At 43.2% G+C, this 17,139-nt stretch overlaps 2 protein-coding genes across 2 annotated transcripts; one reads left to right on the forward strand and one right to left on the reverse strand.

Moving 5' to 3' along the window:
• Positions 1-2,556: 2,556 nt before the first annotated feature.
• Positions 2,557-6,694, forward strand: LOC136423377 (transmembrane protein 272-like). Its single transcript, XM_066411513.1, has 4 exons — positions 2,557-2,796; positions 3,966-4,055; positions 5,728-5,928; positions 6,471-6,694. The coding sequence occupies exons 1-4, from the start codon at positions 2,712-2,714 to the stop codon at positions 6,692-6,694; spliced, it is 600 nt and encodes a 199-aa protein (XP_066267610.1). The 5' UTR covers positions 2,557-2,711.
• Positions 6,695-7,755: 1,061 nt separating this feature from the next.
• Positions 7,756-15,371, reverse strand: LOC136423378 (uncharacterized). The gene is made up of 3 exons (XM_066411514.1): positions 9,935-15,371; positions 9,211-9,313; positions 7,756-8,635 (listed from the first exon to the last, which is right to left on the reverse strand). The coding sequence occupies exons 1-3, from the start codon at positions 15,369-15,371 to the stop codon at positions 8,554-8,556; spliced, it is 5,622 nt and encodes a 1,873-aa protein (XP_066267611.1). The 3' UTR covers positions 7,756-8,553.
• Positions 15,372-17,139: the final 1,768 nt, after the last annotated feature.

The raw sequence follows: 17,139 nt of genomic DNA on the forward strand, positions 1-17,139 counted from the left end.
GTTTAATTGTGTACATGTCTTAAGCTTGCTAGTATTCGTGCGTCGTCACCGTAACAGGTACCGGTGCCTACAACACATCATAATACTGTACAATGTACAGTGCGTACATGAAGACATGTAGAGGTTAGACAAAGGGGTAGGCAGTCAGAGAATAGGACAAAGAATTTCAAGGTGGTTTTGAGTTTGTGGTGCGGATTCGAACTTAAATGCATTTACCAGGAGAAGGGACCAGAAAAACAGTAGGGCGTAGATTTCTGGGAGCCCCTTCTCCAGAAAAAAAAAGCCGCCGGTGCTCCAAGAAGTCTGCGAAGGAGGCTACACACGTACTTCTTCACACATGTACAGGATACAGCTGATTATGAGGAATTCAAGTTGTCAAGATCCCATATAGAAATCGATGCTATTACTCTTCCTATCCTATCCTACCTAACCCCTAGGTGAGGAAAAGTCCTGTAAACCATCACTACACTAGGTTTGAGTTCTTGCACTACCAAATACATACTCGGCTTAAATCAAGGCGAGTCTACGTAGGGCAGGGAAAGTGAAATTCGGGACGGTTAGCATGTTCTACGCGCAACTCTGCATAATGACTGCTGAACAGAACAGTGGCCATTGCTTGTATCTGGACGGGATACAAGGTATGACTGTACAACATCCCACATAGCCTCGGCATATCTAGTATCTGCTACTAACGGCGCCACCACATTCGTCATAGGCCGTCGTACATAACGCTGTACAAATTATACAAGGCTAGGCTGAAAAAAAGGTTAAAAAGTAACTCTGTACCTCAGGTATTACCTTCATGTTAAAGTAACATTGGGAAATATCAAATAGCCATGTCACCGTGGTGCAAGCGGTCAACGACCCCTATGCGACTTATCCGTTGGCATGTGTGGTGGCCGCCATCTTGATTTTGTGACGTCGCAGGGTAGCCATACCATTTCATGGGAGGGGGTATTTTTGGGGGTCGCTAGCGTTCTCTCTATTTTTAACAAATCGGCACACAACTACCACACATTCAACTCAAATTAAAAGAAAAATTCAATATCAATTCATATTTATAAAAATACCCCGTAATCGCTAAACTAGTAAAATAACATAGCAAACCTAAAGTATATGTAGCACAAATACTTAACTCTAGTTATATAGATGACATCCTCTGGGAACCCCAAAGCTGATGAGAACGTGCGACTAAAAAAAATTGGAAAAAAAAAGTTACCCTCATTATAAAATCTACGTGGTCAGGAAGGATGAACAAACCTAACCACACACAGTATGGTATACCGAATAATAGATTCTTCATTTTTGTTCTTTTACATCTTCTTCTTTGACTTTGGAATTGACTTTGGCTTTCTACGACATCAGTATCCGTTCTCCAAAATATTCTGTTGCAATTTACAGTATATATTTTCTCATTTTGTAGTTGGTTTGTACGATTTACAGTATGGCCTAAAACGTGTTTTTTTTAAACGAAGGAAAGTTGATGCATGGGCGGATGTTATATAATCAATTCAACATTTATGTACAAAGAGGGGGGTTGATAAAGTTTTTTAATCTCCTAGTTTACTTAATCAGAGCTCGAAGGCCAGTCACTAAAAAACGCAATCGGCCATCTGGGTTTTATTTCCCCATCCCTTGAGGGCTGTCAGGTGGTATGTGGAAATTTGTCTTAGTACCAGGAGGGGCTGTTGAGGTCCATGGGCACTGACATGTCGACATGTTTCATTAATAAGGGGAAGGGGGGGGGGTGTCACACTAGTGCGCATATTCAAGTCCGTATGAGTTGAGTATTGACGTTTTAATGGTTTTATCGGTTTAGGTAAAGTTTGCGGGGAGGAAGATGTTTTTCACCTTAACCCACCGTTGTGCAGTCTGGTTATCGAACCGAAAAAAAAAAAATATCTTTTTTGGACGCAAACTTTACCTAAGCCAAATAACTGTTCATACGGATCGGATATACGCTTTCGTGTGAACCCTAAATTACGTTTCAACACAAATTTTAGACATGTGTCTTGCGCTTGGAAACTTTGATTGGGTTTCTCGGGGTTGGAAATACAATTTAAACAACATATCTTTAACAACAATTACTTCAGTTCCATACAATCGAATCAACATGGCCCAATGTAGCATTACAACCTTTGCATGTGACTAAAATGTTTTAACAAATGAATTGATAGAAACATAAAAACAGAACGCTTCATCCTTATGAGGAACAGGAACAGAAATGAGAAAACAGAAGTGCGACTACGTTACAAGAACAAAATTGTAAAGTTTTGTTACTCCATCAGTCTAGTCTCTTGACCCGAAACCCGTACGGCGAAATGTCCATGTATGGCTCAAGCAAAAGACAAAACCCGAAACGAGAAGTATGCATTCACGATACCAAGGAGGTTGTCTATGAAACCATCACTCTCTCGACTCGAAATCCGTAAGGAAATGTCTATGTTTGGCCAAGGCAAAAGACGAAACAAGAAACGGGAAGGAGTCTATACAGTAAGTATGTATGCCCCCCTCCCCACCCCTATGGACGTTTAACTGGGACTTCCTCTTTTTCGCAAATGATTAAATCATTGCATCAGAGACATGTGGTTGATGCAAAATATGCCTGTAACGTTGTCCATTTATGGTAAACCGTAAGATACAACGTAATGACTGGGTAAATATAAAAGGGTAGTGATTCAAAAACCCTGTGTGAAGAGTGTGGGTCCAACATGGCCGACTTGGAGTCAGAAAACACCAAACCTTTCCTTCGACTCTACAGCCGGCAGTCGGACGATACAAGTCTCGGAACGGAAGGTAAGAATGTCTAGTTTACAAAAAAGGTTGACAATGAACGCAAATGGACATGACTATAACTAAAGTATTGAGTGATAAAATGTGTTTGTGTTGTACTGTTGGATCAATCAATCAATCAATCAATCAATATAAAATGGAGTGGGGGAAGGAACATTGCTCCGAGGGCGCTGTACTTGATTAGCCTGTGACAGTAAGTCAATACTCAACACAAAATTCGAATTCGGTATACATATTGAGATATCAATAGAAAATCGTTATTTTCATAAAGTATAGATTGGTTGTGGGCATGCCTATATATTTGCAGTACTGACGTACATTTGCTTAGTGATATATTAAATTTTTCAGGAAATCGTGCTGTATAACACTCTACCATTTCTATGGTAGGAAGTAAATGTAGAAGTAGAAGCTTGTACGTAAGTACATACATATACAGCTATAGCATAGAGATACCATAAAGATAGCATTGTGCATTCACTGGCTTTAGCAATAGGTTATACGACAGCAAACAATTTTAAAAATACATGAAGTGAAAGTGAAACACGAGAAGTGAAAGCTTGTGGTACACAACCTCTTTCTAGCTGTCAGGGGCTGATACATTTCGCCCCCCTCCCCTGGTTAGGGCGCGGTCACATTTATAGTTGTGGGTCGTCGCACAACTTTGTCGTAGGATTCAAATAGGCTTCGACAGAACCTACCGCCGACAAGGATCTAAGACTGCCATTTCGGTGACAGGACAACTGAATTTGGTACGACGCATGTACGACTATCCCAAGAATACCCTCAGTTTTAGCATGCACGACGATTTTACGACGTTTGTGACCGTTCGACCGGGGCTTTAGTCAGGGGTCCCTAAGACATGTAAGAATGGTGATTTTAGTAAGACTTAGCTAAGAGAAGTTGGACTTGAATTAAAAAAGTCAATCTTATTCAATTTCAACTTAGATGGAATCCTCATCTACGATAAGCTAACCCAAGATTAATTTCTTCATTAGTTATTAACTATTACATGTATTAATATAATTATCAATTTTAATCAATTTTTTTAGATATTTTTTAGACATTTTTGTTAATCATTTGTCAATTTTTGCATTATATGTTTGTAAGCTTTTATTGATCCTTTCATTGATTTTCCATTGAATTCTCTATTAATTTTATATCAATTATTCCAGTAGGGTGCGGTGGACCACAGTGGAAGCTGTTTGGAATCATCCTTCTGGTGTTAACGTTCGCCGGAGTGGAACTCGCAGCAATTGGAGTCGGTAGGAACAAATTTCACCTGATCACACAGAATACAGCACACAAGACAAAAACGTAACACATACATATTTAAGCATGTAAAATAAATCAGTATTCTGGATTTATTTTTAAGCCAAGATAGCTTTTCTTGCACTGTAGTGTAGGGCACATATAGTAACGGGGGTACTGACGTTTTCAATATTAGAGTCCTTATCAGTCAAGAACATCACCAAAAGTAGCAAATACATTCCTCACTACCTAACATCTTTCGTTATTATCATAATACACACAATGGAAAACTAAATAAATCATGAATATCATTCACTTGAATATTCGAAGCGTGAGGTTGATCCTGTTTCGTAGACATTTCCGCCTGCCCATTTGTTTCGATTCCTTGTTTTCGAAATAAGAGTTTTAGTTGAGATACACAAACCAATCTTGTTTAGTTCTAGCCTAGCTGAGTGCCAGCCTTTTTATCTTCCGTCCGCTACCCTAGCTCCGCTGCGCTACCCAAGCTCCACCGCGAGGAGCGGAGCTTAGGTAGCGTACGGAAGCTAAAAAGGCTGGTACTCGGGCTAGTTATCTCCATGAAAAATGGAGATATTGTTTTTGGCGTGTTTGTGTGTGTGTGTGTGTGTATGTGTTTGTGTTTCCGGACTCTTGTAGTCAGCATAACTCAAGAACCTCTTGATGGATTACAATGATATTTGGTATGTGGGCGGGTGTTGTGAAGCCGAAGGTCAGGGTCGATTTTGGGCCCCCTGGTATGTGACCTTGGTACTGCAGCAGAACTTCAATTTTTGTATCTTTTGACCTGGACGTGCTGTGGTCTTGATTTTTGGATGGGAGATAGCTTGTGATGTAATTAAGAAGTGGTGTAGGTTTGGGCACCCTAGCAGCTTGCTCTGGAACTGCAGGGGCGTTATTGTGAAAATCTTCTAAGGAGTATAACTGAACAAAGGAACAACGGATTTCCATGATATTTAGTATGCAGGTAGCTTAGACAGAGATATACACAATGAAGTGCAAATTATGCTAATTGGGACTTAATTTGCATAGATAATGAGGGAAATCTATATTTGCTGTGTTTTCCATTATAAAACTCAAATACATGTAACATATGTACTTTATGGAAAGTGGAGCATCAACAGATACCAATTATGCAAATAAATTCCTGATTTGCATAATCAATGCAAAAACACCGAAATTCATCAAATTTTAAAATTATAGGACTGTCAATATTGCAACATGTTTAAGTAAGATAAAGGTGTTTATGATAAAGCATATATTATGTAAATGTGTAAGTCATTTGCATAAATAGACTTGTTCATGGAGATATGAGGTCGCGGAACTCTTGTTTTAAATTAGTTCTTCTTTGCATTTAGAAATCTATTTTGTTCTTTGCAATGATTTTTTATAAAGTTAGTTGTTAAAAGTCCTTCTCGCACCAGTGGTACATAGGGCAGCGTCCATCTCCGTTTCTGTAGCCCTTGGGCCACGCAACTTCATCACTACAGCAGGGGGCTAGTCCGCTGGTAGCGGTGTGTGTTCAACTACCATACTCTTTCTCAAATGTGCTGAGTGCTAAGCAGAAAAAGCACTAAGTACCATATTTCTAAAGTCTATGGTATGATTATAGAACATAGATCTAGTGAAATGGGGAAATAGACCTTGATGACGTCACATGTTTTGCAGGAGCTGCGCATGTGCACCAGTGCGCCGTGGAAGAGAAGATCCCAGTGTTCCTTGTGGTTTCCGGTGCGCTATGCCTGCTGGGAGCCGTGACAGGTGTGAGGCGACCACGTGGGGATCACGTGGACACCTGCTGCTGCAGCTACACCTGCGACAGGTACAACATACCTGTGGTGCTGTTGATTGCAGGATGGTTCATTACAGGTGATTGTTTGTTTGTTTGTATTGTATACCCGAAAACCTTCTCAAGGCGTATGTGTAACTCACCAGGTTTGTACTGATCAGTACAAGCTGCATATCAGGACTAGTTTATTTTATCCACTAACACCGGAATGGTCCCCTACTCTTTTCGATAAGTGTGGTGGGTTCTTTTACGTGCTCGAAGTGTGGCTCTCCTAAAACACGGGACCTCCATTGAGCATCCTATCTGAAGCACGACCTTGACCGAAGCTTGGTACTCGGTGAATTGAATAGATTCTTGTTAAGCGCCTTTGCTAAAGGCACATCGTCGGCCGGGGCATGTCAAGGGATTCGAACCCTGGACCTCTTGGTGCTTATTGACATATTACGGTCTGTAGCAAGAATAAGTCAGAAAACGATATTTGGTTTTTGGTGGGGTGTTGATATACGTAAGACAATTTCGATTTGGGGCCTCGTATTATATCATGTATAACCGCGCACATGGTATATCGTAACCTTAAACATTTCTCTTCTAGTAGATTCATGTTTCTGTTGTTCTTTTACAGGCAATGTGTGGGTGTACTCTGTGTACCCTAGCGTCGTCACCGTAGACCCCCAAAGCACATCGTACTGCCAGCCCACACTTTACTACTTCGCATTCTGTTACGTCACGATCAAGTGGATTATGGCTATCCTGGGTGCCATGGCATTACCGTTCGTCATGACGTCATTCCCCCCGTTGTTCACGATACAGTCGACAGGCGGCAGATACGGTTATGTCCCCTTTTAGAACCACAAGTTCTGGTTCCATTCTTCCTTTCCTGATTTTAACAATGAAGAATTCCTTTTCGAGAGAATACAGTAGAGATGGGTTTGTGGACGGCAAGGGTATGCTGATATTCAATGCGAAATCATACACACGAAAAGGGAATCGAATCTTCACAGAGCAAGAGCAGTATATTATCTGCTTATTGAATATACGCTATATTACGTTGTGGTGGCAACTGGACTCATTCCCTGGTAACTGCAATATCATAACTTTTCGAAGAAATGTACAGGTTTTCATTCATAGACTTTCTAGATGATATGATATTTTCTAACATCGACGTCTTACTAGTTGTATCGCGTGGTTTTAGTTTTAGCATCTTATATGTGTTAAACATGTATACTGATATTATCCAGACACTGTTATCAAACACTATTCCAATATCTCCCTATGTATATATACGAAGGTCAACCCATGTGATTCATTCCAACATATAGTACGGATAATTTAGTCTCGATGTATATGCTTGATTTTTGGTATGTGCTGTGGGAATATAGCCGATTTACGAATGAAATACGTCAGTAAAAGATTATTAAGTTTACCTTCACGACATATTAATTTTGCTCTTTGCTCATTTTTCTGTTCCAAAGAAATAAGGTCAATGACCTGTACCAGACGGCTGTCACCATGGTTACTGGCACTGTAGCAGACACCATGTGTAAGCAATGCCCCCTGTGTATTTGTTGTATCAAGTGGCAGGACAGAGCTGGAGGGGCTGGTCACCATATATATATGAATTTGAGTAAGGAAAAATATGTAGCACAGTACATTGTTAGATTAGAAGGTAAACATTATGTATATTGCATTTGCTTGCAACTGTTACCTTTCTAGAGTTAGAGTAATCTTTTAGTGAAGTAATTCATTCCTTACTAGTTGACTACGAGCGTGTAACGTTACCTAAAGACAGAAAATATTATTACTATTTTTAAGGTATAATATCTCTTTTCAACCTGTAATGAACGAAAATAAATATGCATGCATTGTTTGGATGTGTATTGTTCTTTGCATATCTTGTGTGCGTGGGATGTAAGTAGCCTGCAGAACAAACTACTCACTAACGAATATGAAAAATACACCAGGTAACATGTTTATTCAAAGGATGAAGATTTATTGAAATGGCATGCGTCATATGAATAATAAAACTACAGAGAGTGTAGAAATATCAACGACGTGAATAGCACATGCAGGTACATATTGAAGTGAATATAACAGTTTGAACATCTACAATTTCTATCTTCGCAACAATATGCCTTTTCTATGATGATAATGTGATTCATTTCTAATACATATAAGGAAGTCACATTGGTAAAGTCTGAATAGCACCTTTCTTTTCTAAGTACATGCTGCTAAGATACAATTACCCCCAAAGAAATTGGTATCATTCTAATCACGTGATGCTATAAGGTCTGAAAATAACAATACAAACCAACTGTCTGTCGAATTATTAGAATTATGTTAAGGGTATGTCGTATTTCTATATATAGCCTAGTTATTTATAGATGTAAGAAAACGACAATAGTTTTTATTATCATTATCATTGATTAAATACATACGCAGCTATAATCTAAAAGAAAGTAATATGTCGCTAAATATGAAATTATAAGTTGAAATATTGGATTTTATACATCTCATCCCCACTACCATGAGGAGCATACTCAAGTCCATGTTCTATATACCAATATCTGTAGCACCGCCTCATACATTTCCTCGCTATCTTCAAACTGCTTCAAACTTCAAGCGAACTGATAAATGTTTTTATCTATTTCTACTTTTAAAATCATCTTCGGACTTTGTCGTCACCTTGTTGTCAGGAACCGCTACTTCTAGGCGTCCGTACCGTCGTCGTAGCCGAGGTCGCGATAAGCAATCTTGATGTCGTTCTTAACTCCTTTTGGCAACGATAAGCTGTGATAAAAACAATTACGATGATCAGATTGGAAAACTGAGTGAAAGTATTTTTCACAGTAGAGTTATGATATGTAAAGCAACGTTGCCTGGGTGACCTGTGTTTTGCTGTACTGCAATCTCAATAAAATTAAAATAAATGAATAAAACAATAGCCCAGCTTCCTTGAATAATTCCAACAGGTTGGTAAGTCACTGAATAAAAAGACTCTCTTTACACAACCAAGCGTTTCATTCAATTGACGTTTCGATGACCATCTGTCACCTTTCTAATGGTAATTCTGATTGGGACCGCATCTGTTAGCAGCGACACCTATAGCTGCAGTGCAAAGTTTCGGTGACCGTCTGTCACCATCCTGATGACAAATCTGATTGGTCCACTTAGTACTGCAGCTATAGGCGTCGCTGCTTACAGATGCGGTCCCAGTGAGAATTGTCCTGAGGATGGTGACAGACGGTCACCGAAACGTCGGTTGAACAAAACACTTGGTTGTGTACAAAGAGTCGTTTTATTCAGTATAGTCCAGCTTTAGTGTGTTTTTTTTTCACGAACGTTAACAAGGGTTAGAAACTTACCGTCTGCGATAGATGTAGAACCCCGCGGCTGCTGAGATGACCCCAGCTAGGAGCACTCCGATCACGGCACCGGCAACCTTACCCCCGGCTCCACTGACAGGCGCTGTGTAGAAAGGCATTAAGAGGTATGAGAAGATTGTTGACACTTATTGCAGTGGTATGAAGATATAGATAAAAGAGTTATTTCTTAGAAATAAACATGTCTTTTTTTTCGTTATCATAGCTTGGCTCAATCCTAAACTATTCTTTAGTTGAATGTTCCGTGCTGGAAGAATCTGAATCAAAGTTGAACATCAGTTTACCAACAAAAATTGGACTGACCCAAATTTTCATTGTCATTCCTTGACAAAGACTGGAGTTGATCAATCAAAAATTTGGGTAAGTCCATTTCTTGTGTGTTGGTAATTAACTTTGATTTGAAACAAACTATTCTTTTGTTTGAAGACATACATTGCCTTTTAATGTTGACGAATGTTAGACATCTAGGTAATGATACAAAACCTGTTTCTTTAGCTTTTTTCTTAAGTCACTGACGAAAGAAAGCGGGTGCTGTCTGAAACGTCTGACTGTTTCAAAATCTTATTCAGTCGCTTGAGTAACTGTATTGCTGTATGCTGGTGTATAGTGCTGGTGTACATTGCCTTTTAACTTTTTTGGCGTTATATTTTTCAGGCTAGACAGAGTTGATAAAGTCTCAGAAAAAAGGACGTGGCGAAGAGCTTACCGACTGTTGCCGTTTGCTCGTCAGTTTCCTCCGGATCCGGGATGTTGTCACAGATGTTTTCTTTGCCAGGTGTCGGGACGGACAGGGCGAACTGGGACAGGTTGACGGGATCAGTCCCCCTACACCTACTGAGCGACTCGTCTATGTCTCCTGGATAGTACACCTGCGACTCGTGAAGCGGTTTCTGCCCTGGCGTTAGAGTCTTCAGGATGAGGTTACTCCCCTTCCATTCACGAGTAGAGTACACCACGGCGTCTATGAGATTATCCGCTATGACAGGCATCCCCTTCTCGTACTTTCCGCCCGGGTCGTAGTAAAGAGCTACGGCATCTTCTCCGTTCTGTATGACGTTTTGGTACCTGTCTATTAGATAGTCCGGAGGCTGGCGTAAGCCTTCTGTGCCGACGACGAAATATCCTTTCCCTGGAATCGAGTATCCCGCTAAGTCAATTGCAAGGTAAACTTTGTCTCTGTTGCCGTCGTATAAGACCAAGGAGACGGAATCTAGAGATACGACTGTCGACTCTTTGTTGTAGAGCTCTATGAATTCTTTCCGATCGTACGATGGGTTGTCGACGTTTATTTCGTTGATGACGATTCTGGGTGCTTTGGAGGAGCAGTTGTTCCTACGGCCCGGAGTTGGGAATGTTAGGGTAAAGTCTGAGAGCTCGCGGGGGGTTAGACCACCGCACCTACTCAAAGACTCGTCCACATCGCCGGCATTGAAACTTTTGTTCTCGTGCAAGGCCTGTTGTCCAGGCGTCAGGGTGTTCAAAATGACGTTACGTCCCTCAAAGACGAAAGTCGAGTAGACTGCTGCGTCCATCAAGCCGTCGGTTGTCACAGGCATGAGTTTGTAATACCGTGCGCTAGGGTTGTAATACAGACCGATTCCGTCTTCCCTATTCCTCAACAACCTCACGGTTTTTGCAGTGACGTAGTCCGGGCGGGGGACGACGTTTTTGGAACCAACCACGAAGTAACCTTTTGCCGTGATTTCTCTGCCAGTGAGGTCGATGATTTCGTACGCCCAGCTATGGTCATCGTCGTAAAAAATAAGGTAAACAGAATCGAGAGGGATTCTGAAGTCGTTTGGATTGTACAGTTCAACGTACTCCGCATTGTCTGGTCTTGCTGGGGTGTCCGCGTTGAACTCGTTGATGACAAGATTCGGTGTTGGGATAGGGCGGCAATCGTTTGGCCGTGACGGGGAGGGTAGAGTCGCCTGGAACTGTGAGATGTCCCGGGGAACGAAACCTCCACACCGGCTGACGGATACATCAACGATGCCGCTCTCCACGACAGCGCTAGAGCCGGGAGCCAAGGCATCTATGAGCGGGGTGTCGGTAACGTTGGGGTGCTTGGTGTAAACTACCACGTCCACGAGATCTCTCGCAGTGGGGTTCATGCCGAGTTTGTAAAGATTTGGTGTAAGCGGATCGCTGTAGTACAACGCTACAGCGTCTGGGCCGTTCTGGAGGATTCTCGTCCCCGCTTGTAGCACCATGTTCGGCTTTGGTGTGACGTTCTCCGTACCGATGACGAAATACCCGTATGGCTCCACCGCCTGCCCGGCTAGAGACAAGATCCCGTAGGCCTTCCGTAAGACACTCCCCTCGTACAACACAATGACGAAGTTGTTCAACAGTACGGCTCTGTTCTCAGTGTTGTAGAGTTCGATGAACTCTTCCTCGTCTGTGGAGGGGTTGTCGGCATTGACTTCACTGATGATGACGATTGGCTTGCTGTTTGGGAGCGGCGCGATTGTTGGTGAAATTATTGCTGTTGTTGGCACGATTGTTGTCTGGCTGGCACTACAAGCGTTTGGTGCCCCCGGAGTTGGGGCACTGGACTGAAACATTGTCAAATCTTTTGCATTGAGTCCTGAACATCTACTTATAGATTTGTCAGTCGTTTGCGCCTCGTTGCTTTCTATGAGCGTGTTTTGACCAGGAGCTAGCACTTCCGTCAAGGGTGACGTCACTAACTGTGGGTACACGGTATATATGACGACGTCAACAAGATTGAGATTCGTTGGAGCCATGCCTATGGTAAAGTCTCTGGGTGATCCGTAATACAGAGCCACGGCATCGGGACCGTTCTGCAAAATGTTCTGTCCCTTGCCAAGAACCACGTCGGGAGTAGGCTGAACGTCGCTCGACCCTATAACGAAGTAGCTTTTCTTTGTGATTCTCTGTCCAGTGAGGTTGATGACATCATACGCCTTCGGCGAAGAGGCACCATTGTACAGGACGAGTACGAAGTAGTTCAGTATCACGTCATAGTCTTCCGTGTTGTAGAGTTCGATGAATTCCTGGTCGTCCACAGAAGGCATGTCGACATTTATCTCACTCAGTATGACTCCAGGGTAATTGTTTATTGGAACAACTGTACAGTTATTCTCCGTACCCGGGGTAGGAAATCCGAGCTTGAACTGATCTAATCTTAGTGGGTCGTTTCCACTACATCTACTGATAGATTCGTCCATGTCCCCGGGATTGTGTCTGTAGTACTCGTGTAGAGCTTGCTGTCCGGGAGTTAGGGTGTTCAATATGGCGTTACTTCCGTCCCAAAACTGTACAGAGTACACCACAGCGTCTATCAGGTTGTTGGCTGTTACCGGTAGCTGGTAGAAGTCGTCACCGTTTGGATCGAAGTAAAGCGCGACTCCGTCTTCGCCGTTCTGAAGGATGTTCTTCGCCTTTTCCAATGCAAAGTCGGGACGAGGGACTACAAGGGTAGACCCCACGACAAAGTAACCATTTGGTTGAATTTCGTACCCGCTCAAGTTGATGACACTGTACGCGCGATCATTGTTGCCGTTATACAAGACTAGGAAGACGGAGTCTAGAGACGCTTTCTCTATTCCTGGATTGTAGATTTCTACATATTCCGTCGTGTCGAAACGTGGATTATCGGCGTTCACTTCGTTTATTAGGAGCCTCGGCGGTGATCGTGCGGGAGTCGGTCGGACAATCGGCGGAACAGTCGGTGGGGCAGTCGGCAAAACTCGGCAGTCGTTTAACGCCGAGGGCGAGGCGTATGTGCTCTGAAACATCGTCTGGACACGTGGGATGGTGCCTCCACACCTACTGATGGAAGCGTCAGCAATGTCCGCTCTCTCTAGGATAGCTGTTGTCCCTGTTGTTAAGATGCTAGCTAGCGGTGTGTCCAGTTTGTCACTGTATTTGCTGTAAACTACGGCGTCAACCAAATTTACTGCCGTCGGGTCCATACCCCTTTGGTATGCCGAGTATCTATCGTAGTAAAGGGCCACCGCGTCTGGACCATTCTGTAAGATGTGCTCTTCTCCTGGTAGAAGTATGTCCGGAAGAGGAAGGACTTTACCCGAACCAACTGTGAAAAATCCGTTCGGTTGGACGGTTTGCCCCAGCAAAGGAATAACTTCGTAAGCTTTCATGGAGTTGCCGTCAAAGAGAACTAGTTGGAAACCATCTAGCGATACAGCGCGGTTGTCTTGATTGTATAGTTCTATGAACTCCCGATCATCAGTTGAAGGGTTGTCGGCGTTGACTTCGCTTATGATGACGTTGGGTCGAGGGGTGGCGGGTGATAGAGTCGTTGTTGTTGTTGCTGGAGTAGAGGGCGTGGTTACGTCTCGACAATCGTTGATGCGAGCGGGGGAGGAATATGTTGCTTTGAACATAGATAGATCTCTTGGGGCGAGACCACCACATCTACTTATGGAAGAGTCTAAGGCGTCGCTCCTTGTGGTGACGTCTTGCCCAGGAGCTAGTACATTTCTCAATGTTGTCAATGATGGGTTGGACATCTCGCTAGCTTTGGTGAAGATGATCACGTCTATGAGGTTTCTGGAAGTGGGTGCCATTCCTGCCGTATAGTCAGACGCTTGGCCGTAGTACAAGGCAATAGCTTCTGGTCCGCTCTGCCGAATGTTTACGCCAACGTCAAGAAGCTTGTCCGGTAGCGGTTGAACGTTTCTACTACCGATGACAAAGTACCCGTTTGGTTGAATGGAGTATCCTTTCAGAGGGATGACTCCGTACGCCTGAGTGGAAGAACCGCCTCCGTAAAGAACGAGAACGAAATAGTCTAAAGAAACGCCGCGGCTCTCCGGGTTGTAGAGCTCGATGAACTCCTGGTCGTTGGTGGGAGGGTCGTCTGGGTTGACTTCGCTGATGAGTAAAGCTGGGGGAGGGAACGGGGCAGGCTGTGCGGTAGTTTGCGGAGCTGGAATTGGCTGGGAAGGACAGCTATTTGCGGTGGATGGTGTCGGCGTTGTCGCTCGAAATTGGGACATGACTTTGGGGGTGAAGCCGCCACATCTGCTGATAGACGGGTCGATCTCAGCGCCTTCCAGTACGACTTCTTGTCCCGGAGCGAGGACGTTCAACAGCGGCGTGGATGTCATGGAAGAGTATTTGCTGTATATCACAACGTCCACCATGTTCTCAGCCGTCGGCGCCATTCCAACGCTATAGTCGGTGAAATAGCCGTAATAAAGAGCCACTGCGTCAGGCCCATTTTCTAAGATGTTTACCCCCTGCGGTAAAATATAGTCCGGTACTGGCCTGACATTCCTAGACCCGACAACGAAGTAGCTACCCGCTTTGACGACATATCCGGTAAGGATGATGACGTCATAAGCCTTTCCGGTCCTACTTCCGTCAAAGAACACAAGGACGAAGTTATCTAGTGGAACGTCTCGGTTTTCGAGGTTGTACAGTTCGACGAATTCTTGGTCGTCTACCATGACATTGTCGGCGTTTACTTCGGAGATCACCACGGCAGGGGCTGGGGGGAGTTCGGGGCGAGGGGCAGGGGGGTTAGGGGGCCCAGCGGTGGCGGGGGTTGTCCCACAGTCGTTTGCGCGTCCTGGAGAAGGATTCCCGGATGTAAACTTTGACCAGTCCTTTGGGATGATGCCATTGCAGGCGCTGATGGAAACATCTTCAGCGGAATTTATCGTTATGATGCGCTGTCCCGGTGCAAGATCGTCCACTAGAGATGTTGATGTCGGATATATGGTGTATATGACTACATCTACCAAACTTCTCTTTCTAGGGGCCATACCTATCGCGAAGTCCGCCGGATTTCCGTAGTAAAGCGCTACAGCATCTGGCCCGTTCTGTAAGATATTTTCCCCCGCGGAAAGTACCTTGTTTGGAGTCGGCTGGACTTTAGCTGACCCGATGACGTAATATCCCTTTGGTTGGACTATGTCGTCACTTCCGAATTTGATGACGTCATACGCGCCTACTGGGTTGGTCGCGCCATCGTATAGGACGATGATGAAACCTTGTAGGGAGACGGGTGTGCTGCCTGCGTTGAAAAGTTCAATGAACTCTTGGTCGTCGATGGTAGGGTTGTCGGCGTTGACTTCGCTGATGACGATAGCGGAGGATGCGGTTCGGAGGACAGACAATAGGAGCAGAACTTTCCATCCCATCGCCATCTGTGTCATAGGAATACAAAGACATTCTAATTACCGGAAATATAGATTTTTAATTTCATTTATACAATCTTTATTGACAACAAAAGTACAGCGACTTTCGTAAGGTCTTCTACAATTATGCATGCAAACAACAATTGGATACAAACTGATTAACCTACGTACAAGTATAACAAGTATATGAATACTTCAACATGTCGAGTTTAAACTATCACTTACACTACTAGTTCTAAGATCTAAACAATCTTTGATATATTTACCTATTTGTACACAGTAAAGCAAGTAAGTCTCCTTCTAGAACGTACTTTGAATTTATCTATAGAATGGAATGTATCTAATTTTGTTGAGCATATTAAGAGGGTGTATCAGCAACAAACATTGTCATTGTCCGCCTTTTTGGTGTTCACATACATGTGAATCGTTGCTCAATTGCGCTTTTGACAATATATTGACAATATATCAGAAGTATATTGATCTACAACAATTCATGCAAAACAAAGCAGCACGCCTGGTTCTACGCTGTGACTTCAAGTACAACCCCCAGTACAGTACAACATATCCATACCTTTATGTCATTGCATACTGTGAAAAGCTACTAGTGAACACTAACTCTCAGTTCCTGGGGATCCTTGCCATGCAACAACCAGCAGTCCTCTACAACCAGTTGTTTTCTGTTACACATCAGCACAGCTTCCAAACAAATCATGCCAGCAAAAACAAATACATACTATTGAAACCAAAACTAACGCCATGAAAAAGACTTTCATAGACAGGTCCATACCCATATTGGACGATTTACCTTATGGCGTTCAGTCTTCTAGTAATTCGAAGTTTCGGCAATTGCTTTTCATGTATATAAATCAGTGTATTTGATGTAGTTTGCATGTCTTATATTTGTGTGTTTTACATGTATGTCCAGGAAAATTATATTGCATGTTAGCTAAAGGACTTTGATAATAAAGTATCAAAGTGCAAGATTTAAGCTCAAGAGACTAAATTATGGTAACGTTAATAATCTTAAGGAACTGTTTATCATGACCCCACAGCTATGACATAACTATTTGACCACTATCACAACATATTTGCATAGACAACATAACAGTCATGGCATGTCATGTCAGTTCTGTAATCGATCAGTAGCAAAAACTAGCCTCCTTCGCAGACTTCTGGAGCGGCGGCGTTTATTTTTGGAGGTAACGCTGATTCACGATTTTCAACATGGGATAAAGTCCTCTATGTCGGGAAAGGGAGTTTTGCCAAGCCTCTACCAGGTTCCAGGCGTGGCTGGAAAGAGAAAAATCGGCCAAATAGCTAGAGGAGTTGGCCAGTCGATAGATACCGACGTGGAAAATTGTATCTATCGCCTGGCCAACTCCTCTATTTGGCCGATTTCTACTCTTTTTAGCCACGTCTAATGGTAGAGGCTAAGTTTTGCCCGCCCCAGCATAGAGAACCTTAGCCCATGTGAAAATCGCGAAACAGCGCTCCCTCAAAAAACAAAAACGCCGCCGCTTCTGATGTCTGCGAAGGAGGCTAAGTAGCGACCATAATGAGATACTAGAAGATGGGTGGGACGATCGCGAGCTGAATGCACGTGGGAATGTTTCTGTAACAGTTACTAGCTCGTTTGTACAACTACCAAAGGTCATAGGTCACTTTTATAATGTGTCAAAAGGGGGCAGTTTTAAACGTGTTGGGTTAAGAATTTAGGGTCATATATAGCGGTAATTAAAGCATGTACTTCAGTGTCTCTACTCTGTGGTATCAAATG

Source organism: Branchiostoma lanceolatum, chromosome 17 (assembly GCF_035083965.1).
Source record: "Branchiostoma lanceolatum isolate klBraLanc5 chromosome 17, klBraLanc5.hap2, whole genome shotgun sequence".
In the NCBI taxonomy this organism is placed as follows: Eukaryota; Metazoa; Chordata; class Leptocardii; order Amphioxiformes; family Branchiostomatidae; genus Branchiostoma; species Branchiostoma lanceolatum.

Coding starts and splice junctions, on each gene's coding strand:
- LOC136423377 (XM_066411513.1), top strand. CDS start 2,712: ATGGCCGACTTGGAGTCAGAAAACACCAAACCTTTCCTTCGACTCTAC. Junction 2,797..3,965: donor TACAAGTCTCGGAACGGAAG/GTAAGAATGTCT, acceptor CAATTATTCCAG/TAGGGTGCGGTGGACCACAG. Junction 4,056..5,727: donor ACTCGCAGCAATTGGAGTCG/GTAGGAACAAAT, acceptor CATGTTTTGCAG/GAGCTGCGCATGTGCACCAG.
- LOC136423378 (XM_066411514.1), bottom strand. CDS start 15,371: ATGGCGATGGGATGGAAAGTTCTGCTCCTATTGTCTGTCCTCCGAACC. Junction 9,314..9,934: donor CGAGCAAACGGCAACAGTCG/GTAAGCTCTTCG, acceptor CTTTCTACACAG/CGCCTGTCAGTGGAGCCGGG. Junction 8,636..9,210: donor TTCTACATCTATCGCAGACG/GTAAGTTTCTAA, acceptor TTTTTATCACAG/CTTATCGTTGCCAAAAGGAG.